This window comes from Physella acuta, unplaced genomic scaffold (assembly GCF_028476545.2).
Source record: "Physella acuta isolate Inbredline_101_S28 unplaced genomic scaffold, ASM2847654v3 ptg000214l, whole genome shotgun sequence".
In the NCBI taxonomy this organism is placed as follows: domain Eukaryota; kingdom Metazoa; phylum Mollusca; class Gastropoda; family Physidae; genus Physella; species Physella acuta.
The window spans coordinates 257,951-278,018 of NW_026731733.1; the positions used below are offsets into that span (position 1 = coordinate 257,951).

A 20,068-nucleotide genomic window follows, 5' to 3' on the forward strand; every position below is an offset into this window, starting at 1 on the left:
GCTTATACGCATAGGCCTATATGTACGCGTGTGTTGCATATATTACAATCATAGGCCTACGATGGCAGACACACACACACACACACACACACACACACACATATATATATATATATATATATATATATATATATATATATATATATTTATATACACTTTGTTTCCTGGGTCTGGGATGACATCACCAAGAGCCGCACCAGACGACATCCGACCAAGTAACACCATTGCTGCTACAAATACTTCACTACAGACCAGATGTCCTACTTAACACACGAAACTGAAACTGCCAGGCAGCTGTTTTTTCTGACCCTCTCCCCACGTGCCAGTCTTTCACTAATTAGCTATTTCCTTACATACCCCCCTCCTCCCTCCCCTTCAATTCCTAATTTACTTTCCCTTATCCAATGCCATTCGCTGTTTACACGTGCACGGCACGTAGTTGTAATGAAATAAAATAAATGTGTACTATAACAACAAAATATATTTTGCGTAGGAAAATATTGAACAGACATTTCATCTTATAAATGATTTTTTCTATAAAATAATTTGACAGACATATACTTCTAATTCTTAAATTATGTTCTGTAAACAAGTTTAACAAACGCAACAAACAATATTGTAAAATTATTGTCTATGAAGTAAGATCAAATCTGTATTTTCTCTACAGATAACTGGCAGATGTTGTTCTGATGTTAAGGCCGGGCTAAGAGATGGGTGTGGCACAAGCTATTCACATTCTACTTATGCTGCTACCCTTGTCAAGTAGGTTACACTTATTTAAAGCACTTACACAATATTGTATTCTTAATCTAACTCACTATCTCGCGATGTTTTAAAACGGCGTCAGTCAGAGGCGTAGTGACCCTTCCCCGCGCCCGGGGACAAACTTTTCGATTTGCACCCCCCCTGAAGATTTCGATTTGCACCCCACCCCTCTTCAAACTTTCGATTTGCACCCCCCCCCCCCCCCCCACCCTCAAGATTTCAATTTGCACCCCCCTCAACCTTTCAATTTATTTTTCCGACTTATTTTGGCGCCCCCTAAGGTCGGCGCCCGGAGACATATGTCCCCCCGCCCCCCACCCTCGCTACGCCTCTGGCGTCAGTTCCTTTTAAGTTAAGTGGCCCTAGATCTTTGCTGGTTCATTTACGCCTCCATTATTTACGAATCCTCAAACCAGGCGTGACATTAACAAAAAATCATATATTTATAAATTTCTCTTGAAAATACATATATGATGCTTCTAACATAATTACTATTTAAAAAATTAATTAAAACATATTTCATTAAATTAAAGGGGAGGAATGAAGGGTTGACAGGGCAGCAGCTAGGGTCCCCAGATTTTTCAAAAGCACGAACATTTTCTTTTACAAATAATTGTAAATTTCACTTCACAACGAAACTTTTAGTTTTGACTAAAAAATAAACAATGTTTTAATTAATGTTTGAATCACAAGCTTTCTTTTTTTCAAAATATATAAAACGTGCGCACACTTAAGTATAAATACCAGCTGTCATCCAAGGATGGATTAAGAGGAGGACGACAGGGCAAAATACATAGTAAATTTTATTTTCCGACACACTTCTGTTCATGTAAATTAAATGATCGTTCGGCTGTTTAATTGACACGCTACTTTATTTACCAAACAAAGGTAACAAACATATGAATTGTTCCCCAGGGAATTTTTAAAAACTGCCACAGCTTTCTGTATTGCTAAGATCGGCTGTCATCGCTATCTGCGCCGAAATGTTTACACAAAGTATGAAATCCCCCGCCCCTTGAAAATTAGAAAATATCCGGTTGTCCCTTAGTCGGATAAAAGCACAAGCTCAACAGTGAAAAATGTAGCCGCCATCTTTATGTCAGACAATGTTTATTTTTTGTGAGATATCACTAAAATTTAAAAAAAAATGTTTTTATTTGACTGCGATTATAAAAAAAAAACGACCAGTGAGTAAATTACATCAGGCTAGCCTACTTTGTCAGATCTGAAAGTGTTAAGTGGACTGATTACACATAAAAGCATAATACAAAGTGATATAGAAAAGTATAATCCTGCGCCTTCCATTGTACCCACACAAGCAGCACTATAACTCTAACATGCTCATGAAAGTAGAGCTATTTATAAAATAGGAAAGATGTTTTCAATTTGTATCTGAATCAAAGTTTTGTATAGTCATGCCAGGTATGCCTTTTTAAAGATAAATTATAATCAACCACGGTTTTGAAGGCACTGAGTTTGTAATACCAGGGGATGTAACCAGTTTATTCTGGATTTTTACTCCTCAAGTAATGGAAGTTGTAATTGAATATTATGCTCCTGTATGTAATATATTTTGTTTTTATTAAACAATTTTAAACACATCCAACCTAAACATGTTTTTGTATTAGATTTGAATGCAGCATCGCTAGCCTAATTGAGCTTTTGTTAGGCTAGTTAACGTGATCTGTTTCATAGTCTTGTAACAATTCATAATTGCTACACGTAGGGCGGTTTGAGATATTCTTTGTTTTTTATTATCTTCTGTCTACCACAAAACGCTTATCACAAAGTCATATTAGGTCTGTTCTAATAGCATGTGTTATAAAAATCTAGTCCTTACATAAGGACCCCCAATGCCCAGCCGCCCTTACTTTATCTTGATTCAGGGGCCCACTCAGGGCTGGGTTGACTCATGACTGTCCTACAGATATGTAAAAGTAAAGTTCCCTTTCAAACCTGACGGTCTACGGGGCAATTGAAGTAGAGTTCACTTATTTCTGTGCTCTCGGCAGTTTTTGGGTAAACAGTAATCCACTCAACCTTTCTACCATATCTTCAGAATACGCTGTAAAACTTTACGAATAAAAATTTACGATGCTGCTTCATTTATCTCTAAAATTTGTATTACTCTTTGAACGTACGTTTAAATAATCTTAACGAGAATTTGACATTTGTCAGTTTCAGCAACTGACACCTGTGACACAGGATGGTTTGGTCCCAAATGTCAGTACATGTGTCACTGTGTCAACAACCAGTGTGACGCTTCTGGGGAGTGTGTGGGTGGGGCCAGGTGTGAGCAGGGATGGTTTGGTCAGGCCTGCCAACACGGTAAGTGGCTATTTTACGTATTATAAGGCATTATTTCACTAAATTATTTTGTATTCAACGATGTAGATTTCCTCACACGAAATGTCAATAGTTTTCGGGAATTTAACAAACCATTGCCACTGTTTCATTGTCCAGAGCAAAGTACCTAAAAGTAGGCATAGGTAACTTATTGCCGAGTTGCTGCAATGTCGTTTATCCTTGCCTTCCTTCCCACCCATAGCCCCACCTCAGTAAACGCTGTTATGCAGATAAATCTGAATCTCTAAGTTACATTTTATGTGATTGATTGTAAGAGTAAATTAAAGATTTTGAAGAAAAGGGGTTAGAAAAAAAAATTCGTTTCATTCCTTGTGAAGCATAGAGCCTTTGTTAAAAGTGTCCGCTGTCCACAATCACCAGCCACTTTTTTAGCTGTTCTAAATTCATTCCGATCATTTCTGCTTCAAATGTGTGTCGCCTGCCCTGGAGGTTTCATCCCAAGACCTGTATGGCTCTATTGCCAGCATCTTTCATAAGAGAGTGCCCAATCCATCGCCATTTCCTCGCTAGTTTTGCCTTGTACTATATAATGTCCACACATTTCCCATAGTTTCCTGTTTTCTACCAAGTCTTGCCATTTTTTAAATATAGCCTGTTTATAAAATCTGGAATTTTTTGTTGTTGATGTGTCTGTTTTCTCCATGTCTCCTATTCATAAAGCAGGACTACTTTCATGTTGGAGTTAAACATTCATATTTTAGTTTTTTAGTAGAGGTTGTATTACTCCCAAACTGTTCTAATATTTGGCAAGTGCCTGTCGGGCTACGTGGATTCTATCTTTGATGTCTCGAATATTTCTCCCCGATACACTGAGACACATACGAGATATATAAGGCTGTCTACTTGATTTATGTTTCGGATCTCTGAATGTATATCTATAATTATCTTGTTTGTGTTTAATTTGAATGAAGAAAAAACGTAAACCGTATACATGCTAGAACAGTTTTTGTGTGCGATTTTCTTGCTACTTATTTTTATAGAATACATATAAGGCTTGTATATAATTAAAAAAATAGGCAAGGCCTCTCTGGAAATATGCATAAAAAAAGAAACACATGTTTATTTTCGTTTCCCTTTTCTCATGTCACTCCTCCAGGATTGTTCTGTGTTCGGTATATCTTTAGTTATTCTCTTTACGAGTTACATACATACGTAGCCTACTTTGCCATTTATTATATATATGGTATGTCCATATGTATATGTTAACTTTACGAATTATCTATGAATAAGAGTTGCATTATTATCCCGCGTTTTCACGTATTTTTCAGAGGATATGGCGGTTCTGGGTAAACTTATAACAGCACCAATGATAAATGCAGATGTCGTTATGGACGGCGACGATGCGACATGCGCCAGTAACCTGACAACAATTTTTCTCAAGTGGAACAAAAATTATGCTTTCACTTGGCTAAGGTTTAAAGTGGAAAAAGAAAGTAGGTTTTGAAGTTACAAATTATTTTGCGTTTTGTTATTTGATTTTTTTTTATTAAACAAAATGAGCAATTCAGAGAGATTATTTAAAAGCACCATCTCAATAAATAAGATAAAGTGGTGTTGTCTATTCTTGACGTCACATTCCTTTTCGGCGTGTTCAGACTTTTATAACGAGGTATAACCAGGCGTAGGTTCTAAAGAGTATGGCGTCAAACTTTTGACTTTTATCAAACAAAGCTTCAAACGAAATTATATTTTCGTCTTAATTTCGCATTTAAAACAACGGGTTTTTTAATTAATAAGTTTCGAGTACATATCAAATAAATCAAATATATTATAGGACGTTAGGCTATAGAATATGATGCCATTAAAGATTTAATAAAATATTGTCTGACTCTAAGGTACACTTTAAAACGTATTAATGGGTACCATTATAATTATGGTTTAAAATAATTACTCACATATCAAAAATTGAACTTTTAACAGACTTCATCACTGTTTCACTTGTGTATGTAACATAAAATCTAAAAAAAAAGCTTGAAAAACATTTTTTATAGTCTAAGTTATATTTTTATGCGGAGAAGAGAGTAACATGGTTTGCCGTAACGTTGTATGATATACAAGTGGGTACCTATTGAAAAGTCATAGAAAGTATTACAGAAATGGGATGTAAGTTAATACTTTAATTATTATGTAATAAGTGCATTATTCTTTATTGAATTGCGACACCAGACCAACTTGGTGAGTTGACCGTCATGTTCAAACCCCTGCTGGGAGACGAAACAGTCTTGCTCAATCACGACTACATTCCCTGCAAGGACCAAAAATTGTATTCAGATGGAAACGGTACTTTTGATGTGGTTTGTGATGTTAACGTCAGCGTTCACGAGGTGATGGTAGCTGGAGATCTCATCAGACATTTGTGTTCTCTTCACATCAGTGGAGGTAAGGCCTGGTTCATTACCTCTACAATGCAGATCAAGATATCGAGATATCTAGATATTGTGTTTATCTAGAACTAATCATTAGACGAACCGCAATCAACAGACTTTTTAAAACACTGGAATATTTTGTATCAGCAGATCACTTATTAACTTATTAGAATAGTTTTCTTCTCTTTCAATCAAATTAGTTTTGATTCTCAAACCAGACAAATTGTATATTAATTATCGCCATATCGGATTTGTCTTAGAAAAAAAAAACAAAAAAAAATTAAATTTAAAGTTTGTATTTTAAACACATAAAAAAAAACTTTTTTGCCTCCCTTGATTTTTATCCCCAATCTTAAACGTTATCTTTTCTTTTATTATTTTGGGGACATACTTAACATTTTCGATACAAATCTTGTAATTAATTTTTAAATGTTAGGTAGAAATGTTGCCCAAAAACAGCAAGCCCATCTGTCCAGCAACCTTGATGACGTGAAGTCCAAACCTGAACATGCCGTTGACGGTAATATGGACAGTAACTACCATCATGGATCGTGTTTCCATACATTGGAGGGGGACACAGAACCAACGCTAGAAATCTGGTTTTCCTTACCTGTTGTTATAAACAGATTCGTTATACATAACAGAGGTATGTAAAACCGTTTTATAAATAGTACACTATGGTGTCTTCATGGTTATATTATAACTTAAAATTAGAATTTCAGTAAAAAAAATAGCTGTTAAAATGAAATCTTATATTATTTGGTTTTTTTTGTAAATTAATAAGGAGATATTATTTAAGGATATTTAAAGTACATTTTTAAGAAATCATCATACATAAAACAGATGAAGTAGAGATGACGTATTTCTCAGAATTATGCATTTGAAATTATAGTGTGGTTAGCCTTTTGCTTAATATACCTGAACGTTTTATTTTATTTTATTTCAGTGTATTTTTTTACTTGCTTGAAGATCGTTATTTTCAATTTAAATGACTTTGAAATGCTTATCGTTTATTTTTCAGTTCAGTGCAAGAAATTTATCCAAACATATTAACGATGTCATTTTTTTACTTTATGATTATTCTCCTGAAGCTGATTGTTGCCAGCAAAGACTTAAAGGATTCCATCTTAAGAGCGTTACTGAAGGCGATGAGGTTGATATCGATTATACTGACGGATTGCCTTATCCACAAAACATGTACACAGTTCTAGCAACAAAAAACCGGAAGCAAATCTCCATGGTCTCCATTACAGCTACAGATCACAGCTCTGGGTTGTTCCTCTCTTTGTGTGAGTTACAGGTCTATGGTGGTGAGTTTGGCATATAATTCGTCTGGTGCTCAATAACTATAAATACGATTTAATTTAAATAAGATATATTCACAAGTAAAGAAAATTATGGTTCTAATTATGCCTAATACATCGGCCTATATTTTATTCCGAGATAGTTGTGAAATTAAACAAAGCAGAAATATTAAAAGTAAACAGTAACAGGGGCTGTTAAAAATAAGAGTAAAACAAAGTAATTTTTTTTTAGAATTATAAAATGTTTGATACAAAACAAAATTATTTACCTCATAAAAAAGTTAAAAAATTTCATTGAAGAATCTGCTTGCCAACCTGGATTTTATGGGAAAGAATGTAATTTAAAATGTAACTGTGTTGACACAACTGAAACTTGCTTTTCTGTCACTGGATTGTGTCCATATGGTGAGTGCAAAACTAATGCTTTTTGTTTTTGTGACAACTGTACAGTTTATACAAATAGAAGAATAGAATTTATATGTGGATAAGCAAAATGTAAAAGTTAATAACTTAATTATTTTAACCGTTTATTTGCTTATTCTTATTTTATGTAAAGTGCTGTTTCTACGCATCATTGATGAAAAATAATTTTAAAACATACCTATGCCATCCATAAGCACAGAAATTAACGTTTTCAGATGTATATTAACATGTTTCCATTCTTTACAATTTAGGTGTCACATATTTTAAATAAAAAAAATAAACATAAAATTTTGGGGTTTTGTTGTTTTATAATTATTTTGCATTTCACGTCAAAAAGAAAGAAAAGGCCTTATATTTTCTGGATCGACTGGAATAACTGGCACCACTACATTATCATCAGGTGACAAATTTTTAATGCATTTCAATAGCTTAATTTAACCGATTTAAGGTATCCGTTTTCCTTGCCTATCAAATAATTTTGAAAAATATAAAATAATAATGGATCTTGGTTAATCAATTCAGGAAGCAAAAAACTAAATTTCTTATTTTTATTTTGCAAGAATGCAGTCTATCGATGTATAGAGAGAATTGCCAAAAAAATGTCCTGATACATTTAAATGATACATTAAAATGTTGTCTATTATTAAGAATTTCTTTTAAGGTATCACAGTCAAAGTATATATTACAAAAACATGGCATTATAATGTATATCAGACTTTATTTACCAGGCCATTAAACTATGTGGACTCCAAAAATACCGACATGTGTTTATACTTCTAAAAACGCAGCACTTGTAGACCCAGTAAACATACAGATATATGAAACGAAAGATGAACAGAAACGTTTAGAAGACAACAAAATCTCAGGTCAAGATATCGCAACTCGAATATTAATATCATCCCAAACAGAAAATCGTTCTGTACAACTGTCAGAAGAATCAATAATAAAAGGTAATTTATTTTTTAAATGTCATAACTAACATTAAACACATTTATTATTAAGCATAGTATATGAATCCTGGTTTCTGAACAACAGACAACGCTCCTCATCCCCCACGGCAATCGAAAAGCTTTGTAACATCCGTTCTGCCACCAAACACACATGTCAAACAAACAAAACATCAAACCAAACACCAAAAAAACAAAACATCCAAAACAAAACGTACAAAACACCCAGCAAAGTTGCAAATGCAATCTCACTGGAAAATCAGTATTACAAATTGTTTTTAATGTATTTATAAAATTTAGTATTAAAACTAATAATTTTATTTAATATAACACTGTTTTCCAAGAATGTGGTCCAGGAACATATGGAGACACATGTGATTTCAAATGTTCTGAGAATTGCACACTTTCATTATGCAATGTCACAAACGGATCCTGTTTCAGTTGTGTCCCTGGTTATAAAGGAGATTTCTGCAATAAAAGTAAGTTTGCAAGTGTTCAACCTATTAAATTGTTTAGAAATTTTTAAAATTGCAATTAAATCATTGATTATATTGTAATATTTCTGTCAACAGCATGTAACACTGGATGGTTTGGATACAACTGTTCACTGCAATGCCCAGACAATTGTAGAAACAAACAATGTGATCCAATAAATGGGCTTTGTCAGAATTGTATTGATGGCTATGTTGGAGACAGGTGTGATAAAGGTATTTTTTATCTGGAAATATTTATTTCTGTTTAAAGTTATGTTTTAATATTTTATTACCAATTACGAATTTAACTATTATTTTATTTTAAAATGTTTATTATATGTAAACTAAGTGTTTAAAATATAATAACTTTCTCCCATACTGCTTTGACAGTTTGTTCTAGTGGATATTATGGACAAAACTGTTCCACACAATGTTCTGATAAATGTGAACAAAATTCATGTGATCCTTTCACTGGTTATTGTATCAGGTGCAAAGATGGATTCTTAGGACAATTTTGTGATCAAGGTATTATTGTTTTACTGTTAAAATATATTAGCCACATGAAGTCTAAATGATATTTTAAAGCATATAAAAACACACGATTTAAAACAAGTATTGCAAAATTATATCTCTTTAAAATGACTTTTACAGAATATTAAAAATATGAACACCTTTTTAAAATAAAAATGTCTTAAAGAATGTCCACAAGGCCACTATGGATATAACTGTACAAAAAACTGCTCATCTAATTGCTTCAACTCTACTTGTGATCTTGTCAGTGGAGATTGTGTCAGTTGTGTTGTTGGATTCAGGGGAAAACAATGTGAAGAAAGTTAGTTGAAAACTGTTACATATTTAAATTGCAAAATACAAAAAAGTAATTTTTTTCTATATAATTTACAAATGAATTCAATATATTTATATTAAAATACAGATGAGGGTTAATGCTATGTATATATTTAAAATGCTTGGTACATGGAAAATAAGTATTTAAAATATAATAACTTTTTCTCATTCTATTTTTACAGTTTGTTCCTGTGGATATTATGGACAAAACTGTTCAATGCCATGTTCTGATAAATGTGACCAAAATTCATGTGATCCTTTCACTGGTCAATGTATAAGGTGCAAAGATGGATTTTTAGGACAATTTTGTGACCAAGGTATTACTTCTTAACTATAATCATGTATTAGCCACTAGGAATCTAAATAATATGTTAAAACATATTGATAACAATTATTTTAATATGTATTGAAACTTAATATGGAGACACATGTGATTTCAAATGTTCTGAGAATTGCACACTTTCATTATGCAATGTCACAAACGGATCCTGTTTCAGTTGTGTCCCTGGTTATAAAGGACACTTCTGCAATAAAAGTAAGTTTGCAAGTTATCAAACTATTAATATGATGTTAAATGTCAAATAAATCAATTATTATATTGTAATATTTCTGTCAACAGCATGTGACACTGGCTGGTTTGGAAACAACTGTTCACTGACATGCCCAGACAATTGCAAAAACAAACAATGTAATCCAATTAGTGGATTGTGTCAAAATTGTAAAGATGGGTATACGGGAGATTGGTGCGACAAAGGTATTGCTTTCATTTTGAACAAAATCAATTTTTCTCCCAATTTTTTTTTTCCTTAACCTTGTTACAGCTATTCCAAATAATAATTTCCTTTGTAAAGACAAATAGTATCTGGCTAAATGCATTGTAAATATTTTTTTAAAATGTTATGTTATTGTAAAATAATACTGAATTAGTACAAGTTAAATTTTATTATTTTTTTATTGTAGTTTGTCGTTCAAAATCTAATTTTATTGTGAACAATTAGAGCGTTAAAACATAACAACATCGGTTTTGTTCCTAATTAATGGAAGCAGACTTAATTTAGTCAGCAACATAGTAGAGTTCATCTATTAGATAAGCAATTATTTAGTTTTTTTCAAATTAACGAATATTTGAATATATTTTAATCAACAGTTTGTTCTACTGGTTATTATGGACACAACTGTTCAAGTTCTTGTTCATTGGGATGTGAACACAATACATGTGAACCAGTCAGTGGCCATTGCTTAATGTGTAAAAATGGAAGGACAGGCACATTTTGTCAAGAAGGTAAACCAATAATGTTGCATAATAATTGTTAGATATGCAAGTAGAGTAACATGTTTTAATGTTACTTTGTGGGTTTTTTTTTTAAACTATTATTTTTAAAAGCATTAATATATTTATTTTGGATGGAAGTAGTGTTATTATTTACTTTGGAACAGGTTTATTATTATTCAGAGAATAATCTTATTTAAATTCAGTTTTTTTTTAAATTGAATATTGTAAATTATATTAATAATATAGCTGTAAATAATAAATTCATCTTTTGTTAGAATGTCCACTTGGAAGGTTTGGACCCAACTGCACAAAAACCTGTTCAGATGCCTGTGCTAATAAAAAGTGTGATGCTGTAAATGGAGTTTGTCACAGCTGTCGACCAGGATATATGGGAGACTACTGTCAAGAAAGTAAGATAATATACTGTTGTGTTAAAACCTCAGAAGCCCTACATGCCTATTTATTTATCTTCTCAAAGCTATATTTATTACTAAATAAAAAGTAATTTTTTATGCTTATCTAGGATGTAGCCCTGGTAGATATGGAGTCAACTGCATGCACCTATGTTCTAAAAACTGTGCACACTCCCTGTGTAACCATACAGATGGAGTATGTTTGAGTTGTCAGCCAGGGTATCAAGGACAATTTTGTAATCAAAGTGAGCCATTAAAATTTATAAAATAATATAATTAAGAATTTAAATTTTAGATATAATTGTTGAATGTTATAGATCTATTATCTAAAATAAGAACTCACTGAGCTATTGATTATGTTACAGGGTAGAAAAAGTCAATACTTTAAACACAAGTAATATTTTCATTACAGTATCTTCAGCCTTGTATTAGACCTTCTATCAATAATTGTAAAGGCCTATGCTTACCACATAAAAAGTTATGTTAAAATGTATGATTTATTAAATTTTCCCACGTATTTTTTTTAAATTCATCAATGTTTTCTAAATTTAGTATGTTTACTTGCTAGCTATAGAGAAAAACTAATGAAAAAACAACTTATCTTACTGTATTCGTTACAAAACCTTTTTTTTTCAAAACGTTATGCTTAACTATGATTTAATGCTGCCAAGTAGTTTGTCCTTGATATGAAAGCAAATCCAGTTAAGGGCCTACATTTTGCATAGCAGGTTGACACGTATTACTTGTTGAAGTAAATCCTTTCCATCATCACAATAAAAATAAAGAGAAAAAAATAACATGTTATTTATGCACATCCTTTTAAATGTTTATGTCTACGCATTGTATTTAGCTCCGGCCCAAAATACATATCAATCAGCTCTTGTATGCATACTTCATGCACACCATTTAGTCATGGACTTGATTTTGAGAAATTACTATACATGAATTTGATGGTATAAAAAACAGTTGTGTGAATCGGATTAACCCAATATAAGTGTTGACATATGACGGTAGCTCAGAGAAAAATTTTAGGTACACATCTCAGTAACATATGTCATGATTTATTTTTTTTTTGATAATAAAGTTGGTGGAAGTTGGTTTAACAGGGTTGAAAGGAAGATGGCGCCACCTACAAATGAGGTTGCTGGATTGATTTACCCTATAACCACTTCTGCCATTATTTCGATGAAAGAAGTTTAAGATAGACACATAGTTAGAGAAGAAGAATTTTCAATTCGCGGGATACACATTTGCAGAAATATTGTCACATCTAACGGTGGTTATTACTTGAAACTGCTCTGGCAAAGGACCAGAGTGGACACGATATTCATGCACGAATTAGATAGTATTTGATTCAGATTGCTAAATGCATGGATGGTAAATGTTGCTCAAAGTCAAGAAGCTCGTATTTCAGCTTAAAACAAATAGATTTTCCCCCTCCTTTAACGGCACTCGTATTTTACTGATGTGTCAACAAATGCAATTAAATGGATGAAAATCACAATAAATTTAAAACATAAGAGAAGTTTCAAACTATGGTAGAGAGGTAGGCCCTATAGTCTGACATAATTTTATAGAGGGGGGATTGGTCATTTGGGGGAGGTTGTGAAACATGGGGCTAAAAAAACGAGACGTCATTTGTGGGCGAAAACTAAATCTGCAGATAATGTTGGTTCATTGAGTTTTTATTTTCCCATTTTTAAATGTAACATAAAAACAAACCAAATTTTTAAACCAACCCATTTTATTGATTTGTTTTACTCCAGCCTGCAGTGTAGGATGGTTTGGTTATAATTGTTCACGTAAATGCCCAGAAGGTTGTGCAGAAGATAAGTGTGATGGGGAAACTGGTTATTGTGACAGTTGTGCTATAGGGCACACTGGTAATCTTTGTGAACACGGTGAGGTTATTTTTTTACTTGGTGTAAGAATACTATCAATGCGCTTAGTAGTTCTATGATTTGACTATAATTAATAATATTTTGTATCTTTTCATTTTAAAGTTTATCTCTTTGTATTTTAAGGTTCAGTTTTTATTTTCTCAAAACTGTCCTAGCTGTTTTTTTTCCATTCTTAATAAATATCTTTATTTCTGTAGTGGTATTGTGGGAAAGTTTATTCACTATCTTATCGAAAAGTATGTCAAGTTAGAAAAAGTAGTAGCACATTCAGTTATCTTTTCGCTATAGCTAAAATGATTTATTAAACATTTCTATGTGTCTTTTGTCAGAATGTAGGCGAGGTACTTTTGGATATGAGTGTTCTTCTGGTTGTCCGAAAAATTGTCTATTTTCAATTTGCGATTCTATAAATGGATATTGCTTTGGTTGTATTGCAAATTTTCAAGGGAAGTTTTGTAATGAAAGTAAGTAAACACGAATTGAAATTTCATTTTAAAAGTTTCAACATGTTATCTAAAATAACATGTCTCTGTTTTGTGCTTATTAAAATTAGCAGAACTATAGCAGGAAAAACTTCATCAACTTCATGTTCTTAAAAAGAAGAGAATGTAAAACAATATTATAAAAGACGTTTGCCTCAGAAAATGGAATATAGATTAATTACAATTAAAGTGTAGTAGACAGTAGATATAATTACACAATATATATGTTCTTTTCATATTTTTCAAATATACCCAGGTATAAAGAAAGAAAATGTTTATGAATGTCCTGTAAATTGTGTGCATTCAATGTGTAACACTACCAATGGAATTTGTTACAGCTGTGTGCCAGGTTATAGAGGAAAATTCTGCAATCAAAGTAAATTAGTTTTTTTTAAAGTTTTTTTTTTAAAGATAACTTTCTTTTAAGTTTAATCATGAACATCAATCTAACCTGTGGTTCGTTACAATGGCTCTATCGAACCCCAGGAGTGAGGTGAGCCAGTCTCTAGGGTTCATACGAGTTTAATATACAAACCTGACTGATATAATTCACTATCGAATTTATGTAATGTTCTCTATCCCTTTCTTAGAACTTACATTGTGCATTTATATAACATCTGAGTGGACTACAACATAAAATATATATTTTCACACAAATATAAAAGTTTTTGTCTTCATAATTATTTTTTAACTTAAAGTTTATTTATAAATGCAACACTGCTAGTGCTATCTTCAATGGTACATAGAAGCTAGTGGTACCTTAAAATTATTATTCCTTAACCGGTATCATATGTTAATCACATGAATTCAAAATAACTTGTTTTAAAACACAAAACTATATTTTAAGTAAAGATTAGATAACAGGTAATTGTTTTGTCAACAGCATGCGACACTGGATGGTTTGGATTCAACTGTTCACAGACCTGCCCAGACAATTGTAGAAACAAACAATGTGATCCAATAAATGGGTTTTGTCAGAATTGTAGTGATGGCTATGTTGGAGACAGGTGTGATAAAGGTATATTTTTTAAATCATAAAATATTTATTTTTGGGTTAAAACTTATGATTTAATATTTTATTCTCAATTAAAAAGTAATATTATATTTTAAAATGCTTTGTACATGGAAACTAACTGTTTAAAATATAATAACTTTCTCTCATTCTATTTTATCAGTTTGTTCAAGTGGATATTATGGGCAAAACTGTTCCATGAAATGTTCTGATAAATGTGAACACAATTCATGTGACCCTTTCACTGGTCGATGTATCAGGTGCAAAGATGGATTTTTAGGACAATTTTGTGACCAAGGTAATACTGCTTTACTATTTACATGTATTAGTCAAATGCAAATTAAATTACATTTGAAGCACATTAAAAATGTGTCCCTGGTTGAAAGGAACATTTCTGCAATAAAAGTAACTTTATAAGTTATCAAACTATTAATATGATGTTCAATTAGAAAAAAAATTAAATGTTATATTGTAATATTTCTTTGAACAGCATGTGACAATGGATGGTTTGGATACAACTGTTCTCAGACATGCCCAGACAACTGTAAAAACAATCAATGTGATCCAATAAATGGGTTTTGTCAGAACTGTAATGATGGCTATCTTGGAAATAAGTGTGATAAAGGTACTGTGCTATTCGTTAAATAATAAAAAGAATTTTGTTTTATATAATTTTTTTCCCAAATATTAAATTAACTAACTTTACATTTTAAAATGTTTGATACAGGTAAACTAAAAGTCTAAATAAAATTCAACAATTTTCTCTGATTTCCTTTGGGCAGTTTGTTCTAGTGGATATTACGGTCTAAACTGTTCAAAGCCATGTTCTGATAAATGTGACAAAAATGCATGTGATCCTTTCACTGGTCAATGCATCAGGTGCAAAGATGGATTTTTAGGACAATCTTGTGATCAAGGTATTACTGCTTTACCTTTAACATATATTAGCCACATGAAGTCCAAATAATATTTTAAAGCATATAAAAACACATGATTTCTAAATATGTATTGTGATTTTATATCTCTTTAAAATGACTTTTACATAATATTAAAAAAATAACAAATTTTAAAATTAAAATAAATATCTTACAGAATGTCCACAAGGCTACTATGGATATAATTGTACACAAAACTGCTCATCTAATTGCTTCAACTCTACATGTGATCTAGTCAGTGGAGCTTGTGCCAGTTGTGTTGTTGGATTCAGGGGAGAACAATGTGAAGAAAGTTAGTTTAAAACTGTTATATATTTCAATGGTAAAAAACAAAAAAAGATATTTTTTCTATTTAAATTACTAATGAAATTTATATATTTATATTTAAATACAGATGAAGGTTAATGTTAAGTATATAATTATTTTTTTTAATTTCACAGTTATAATTTAAAATGAAGCAGACTGCCTTAACATAAAATTGTAAAAAAAAAAGATCAATCTTTTTCTGAAATTCATTTTTCAAACTGTTTAATTATTGTTAAGTAAAAGTAATTGACTAATAAAAACATTTTTTACAAGAATGCAGGCAAGGAACTTATGAATACAAATGTGACTCCAAATGCTCTGAAAATTGTACACTTTCACTGTGCAATTCCACAAATGGATTCTGTTACAGTTGTGTTCCAGGTTCTATAGGAGATTTCTGCAATAAAAGTAGGCCTAAAATATTAAGTTTGTATTATAAATTAATGTCCTCAGCATAACAAAACTACTTATTTCAAAATCATGACATGAATACTATTAAAGTTTTTGTCAACAGCATGCAACACTGGATGGTTTGGATTCAACTGTTCACAGACATGCCCAGACAACTGTAAAAACAATCAATGTGATCCAATTAGTGGATTGTGTCAAAGTTGTAAAAATGGGTATATGGGAGATCGGTGTGATAAAGGTATTGCATTTATTTTGGACAAAATTATTTTCCCCCAAATTTTAATTGCATTATTTCATTTTTTTAAAAACCTTGTTACTGCTTTTTCAAATAATCATTTCCATTTTAAATACTAAAGTTTTCTTACCCAATGAACTGTAATTATTTTTTTCTAAATGTTTAAAATAATATAATATACTGATTTGATGCAGGTTTGGTTTTTTAACATAGTTTGTGGTTCAAAATATAGGCCTAATTGTTAACAATTAGAGCATTAAAACATTAAACATAGTTGTTTTTTTTTATTAGTATATACAGAATTAGTTTAGTCACCAACGTAGTAGAGTTGATCTATTAGATAAGCACTTATTTAGTTGTTGTTTTTTTTTTTTTCAAATTAACGAATCAAAAACTGTGTGTCTAGGATACTGACACCTTTAGTAAGACACGTGCTCTTAGTACAAAATCCCCGTTAAATATTTGACTACATTTTTCATCAACAGTTTGTTCTACTGGTTATTATGGACAAAACTGTTCAAGTTCTTGTTCATTTGGATGTGAACACAATACATGTGAACCAGTCAGTGGTCATTGCTTGATGTGTAAAAATGGAAAGACAGGCACATTTTGTCAAGAAGGTAAACCAATAAAGTTGCATGAGAATCTTTGTGTTGTTAGAATATGCTAGTAGAGTAACATGTTTTAATGTTACTTTGTGTTTTCTTTATTTTTTTAAAGCTTTAATATATTCAATTTTTTACTGAATGTAGTGTTATTATTTACTTTGGAACAGGTTTATTATTATTCAGAGAATAATCTTATTTAAATTCAGTTTTTTAATTGAATATTGTAAATTATATTACGAATACAGCTGTAAATAATAAATGCATCTTTTGTTAGAATGTCCACTTGGAAAGTTTGGACACAACTGCACAAAAAACTGTTCAGATTCCTGTGCTAATGAAAAATGTGATGCTGTAAATGGAGTTTGTCACAGCTGTCGACCAGGATATATGGGAGAATACTGTCAAGAAAGTAAGATTATGTAATTTTGTTTGTTAAAAAAATCACAGGCCATACATAACTTCTAAAATTTATATTTACTATTAAATAAAAGATAATGTTTGCTTTTGTTTCTCTAGCTTGTAGTCCTGGTAGATATGGAGACAACTGCACTCACCAATGTTCTAATAACTGTGCACACTGCCTGTGTAACCCTACAGATGGAGTATGTTTGAGTTGTCAGCCAGGGTATCAAGGACAATTCTGTAATCAAAGTGAGACATTTAAAATGTTGAAAATAATATTTAAGATTTAAAATTTAAGATGTATGTGATTATGGAATGTTGATAGATCTATGAACTCAGTTACATGGTAGAAAAATTCACTACTTTATGAATAACCCATAACTTCTTTAATAGTTCACTAGATGTTATGACATTTTTCACATGTAAGAACCATTGCGCACATGTTTGCTAGTTATAGCCAACCACTTTTTAAGATAATATATTGATAAACTTGTCACTTGTAACAGGTTGTGAGCCAGGCATGTTTGGATTCAATTGTTTAATGCCATGCCCAGACAACTGTAAAGACAATGTGTGTGACCATGTTTATGGGACATGTGAAATTTGTAAAGATGGCTTCCGTGGAAATAATTGTGATAAAGGTAGATATATATATATATTTAGTGTAATAAATTTCTATTTTGATTTATAGTTAATGGCATAATTTGTTTAGAGTAATGCATTTTTTACCAAAAGTATGCCAATCAATAACTCATATTTATTTATTTACTTTTATCATAAAATAAACATTTTAAAAGTATAATTAGGCCATAATTTTGCAATGCGTGAAATAGTGTAATTTTGTTTAAAAGTCCACTAGCTGTATTATTTTATGTCCTGTTAGTTACTGGTTCTTCCCTTGTATTACATATAACATTGTGATGTCCCTTGAATGTCAAATCTCTGCTTACTGTGCAGAACGTTGCTTAGGTCAGGAAGTTTTCTATGAATGAGTCTGGATGGAAAACGTGTTGTTTGGGCTGTACTATATGCACGAATAATAAAGTCTTAAGCTAACAATATGGTATATAGTGTTATACTCGAAGTTAGATGAAAAAAAAGCAGTGTAACATGGTGAATCTTATTTATAGTAAGCAGATAACAATATTTTAATTTAAATACTAAAATAGACCCATATTTATGGATAATTATATAAAAAGACTACGACCAAGGATTTTTTAAAAAGTCTTACTTCCGTTATTAGGAAATGGTATACATATAACCATTGACTACTAATTAATATTTCTTTTATCTTTATTTCAAGTATGTTTACAAGGCCAATATGGGGAAAACTGTTCACTATCCTGTTCCAAAAATTGTGCTGGTGCATCATGTGATCCATTCAGTGGCCATTGTTCTTCATGTAGAGATGGTTGGAAAGGAGAATTTTGCAACACAAGTACTTTGGTGTTTTCGTTAAATTTTACATTACCTAATACTGGTGATACATCCTTGTTAGATGTGAAAAATTGGTTATTTTAAAAAACAGATAATTCAGCTCTCAAAATATTTAAATTGTTTTCAGCATGCTCAAAAGGTAAATTTGGTTGTAATTGTATGAGAAACTGTTCAAAGACCTGTACTAATGCAACTTGTGATGCTGTAAGTGGAATTTGCCATAGCTGTATGCCTGGTTATAAGGGTGACAACTGTCGTGAAAGTAAGTTGAAAAAAATAATTAGTTTATTACTTATATAATAAAAACAACACTAGTTCACTAGCACACTTTTCTTGTAGGCTTAATGTATTTCAACAATTTAATATCTTTAATGACACTACGACAATAATACCCTACTGCTTTTAATCACTTTATTTTTAAAGACAATAATATTTAAAATAGATTTATACTAATTTGTTTTGCTTTGTTTTCAGATTGTTCCACTGGGTTTTACGGGACTAATTGCTCACAATCGTGTTCGAAAAATTGTAAGGGGGGTAAATGTCATCATGTCAGTGGCAAATGTGACAAATGTAAGGATGGATGGTTTGGAAACAATTGTAATAAAGGTAGGAATAAATTTAAATATGATCAAATAGACGCCAGAATTTTAAAATATTTAAATTTACACACAATGAAATGTACTAGTCTGTATACATTATAAAATTTAAAAGTGTATTTATATTTTAAAACCTTTGTGAGTAGCATGTACTAATCTGGTAGATTGAAATACGTTTATTTAAAATTAATTTTAGAATGTCTAACAAGAAAATATGGATATAAATGTATTAAAGACTGTTCGGACACATGTATTAATTCAACTTGTAATGCTACAAATGGAGTTTGTCACAGTTGTAAACCAGGATATAAGGGAGACTTCTGTCAAGAAAGTAAGAAATTTTTTGTATATATGTATGATGCTATCATTTATATTTGTTCTTTTTTGTAAAACGTGTGAAATCAAGTGTTGCTTTTTCTATTGTTTTAACTCACTACACTCCTGCGATCTAAAATTTTGATAACAAATATGTTGCAGTTCTTTTTTATTGAAAAATAAATTAGGTCATAACATTGTAATATCAGTCTCTCAAACTGCAGATGAACATTTCTTGCCATCTGATA

The 20,068-nt window shown here is 31.3% G+C and overlaps 3 protein-coding genes across 3 annotated transcripts in view; all 3 read left to right on the top strand.

The window, feature by feature from the left end:
• The first annotated feature begins 710 nt into the window (after positions 1 to 710).
• On the top strand, positions 711 to 7,961 carry LOC131937604 (uncharacterized). The gene is made up of 9 exons (XM_059295158.1): positions 711 to 762; positions 2,944 to 3,093; positions 4,401 to 4,565; positions 5,299 to 5,511; positions 5,935 to 6,144; positions 6,590 to 6,808; positions 7,103 to 7,207; positions 7,563 to 7,625; positions 7,954 to 7,961. Exons 1-9 carry the CDS (start codon positions 711 to 713, stop codon positions 7,959 to 7,961), a joined length of 1,185 nt encoding a protein of 394 aa, XP_059151141.1.
• A 1,399-nt stretch (positions 7,962 to 9,360) lies between these two features.
• LOC131937605 (multiple epidermal growth factor-like domains protein 10) lies at positions 9,361 to 16,667 on the top strand. Its single transcript, XM_059295159.1, has 14 exons — positions 9,361 to 9,477; positions 9,674 to 9,763; positions 10,111 to 10,126; positions 10,639 to 10,773; positions 11,040 to 11,174; positions 12,944 to 13,078; positions 14,444 to 14,578; positions 14,736 to 14,870; positions 15,063 to 15,197; positions 15,355 to 15,489; positions 15,665 to 15,799; positions 16,087 to 16,221; positions 16,328 to 16,462; positions 16,654 to 16,667. The coding sequence occupies exons 1-14, from the start codon at positions 9,361 to 9,363 to the stop codon at positions 16,665 to 16,667; spliced, it is 1,587 nt and encodes a 528-aa protein (XP_059151142.1).
• Positions 16,668 to 16,966: 299 nt separating this feature from the next.
• LOC131937606 (multiple epidermal growth factor-like domains protein 6) overlaps positions 16,967 to 20,068 on the top strand; it is a gene marked incomplete at its 3' end in the record, with an annotated part of 53,676 nt that continues 50,574 nt past the window's right edge. The window contains exons 1-3 of the mRNA XM_059295160.1: positions 16,967 to 17,079; positions 17,342 to 17,476; positions 17,584 to 17,718. Of these exons, the coding sequence (XP_059151143.1) occupies positions 17,040 to 17,079; positions 17,342 to 17,476; positions 17,584 to 17,718 (310 nt within the window). The remainder of the gene's footprint in view (positions 17,080 to 17,341; positions 17,477 to 17,583; positions 17,719 to 20,068) is intronic.

Excerpts from the sequence above, each read along its gene's own strand:
- LOC131937604 (XM_059295158.1), top strand. The coding sequence starts at position 711 with ATGGGTGTGGCACAAGCTATTCACATTCTACTTATGCTGCTACCCTTG. Across the intron at positions 763-2,943 it reads TATGCTGCTACCCTTGTCAA|TTTCAGCAACTGACACCTGT; the intron begins GTAGGTTACACT and ends GACATTTGTCAG. Across the intron at positions 5,512-5,934 it reads TTCTCTTCACATCAGTGGAG|GTAGAAATGTTGCCCAAAAA; the intron begins GTAAGGCCTGGT and ends TTTAAATGTTAG.
- LOC131937605 (XM_059295159.1), top strand. The coding sequence starts at position 9,361 with ATGGATATAACTGTACAAAAAACTGCTCATCTAATTGCTTCAACTCTA. Across the intron at positions 9,478-9,673 it reads GGGAAAACAATGTGAAGAAA|TTTGTTCCTGTGGATATTAT; the intron begins GTTAGTTGAAAA and ends CTATTTTTACAG. Across the intron at positions 15,198-15,354 it reads TGGAAATAAGTGTGATAAAG|TTTGTTCTAGTGGATATTAC; the intron begins GTACTGTGCTAT and ends TCCTTTGGGCAG.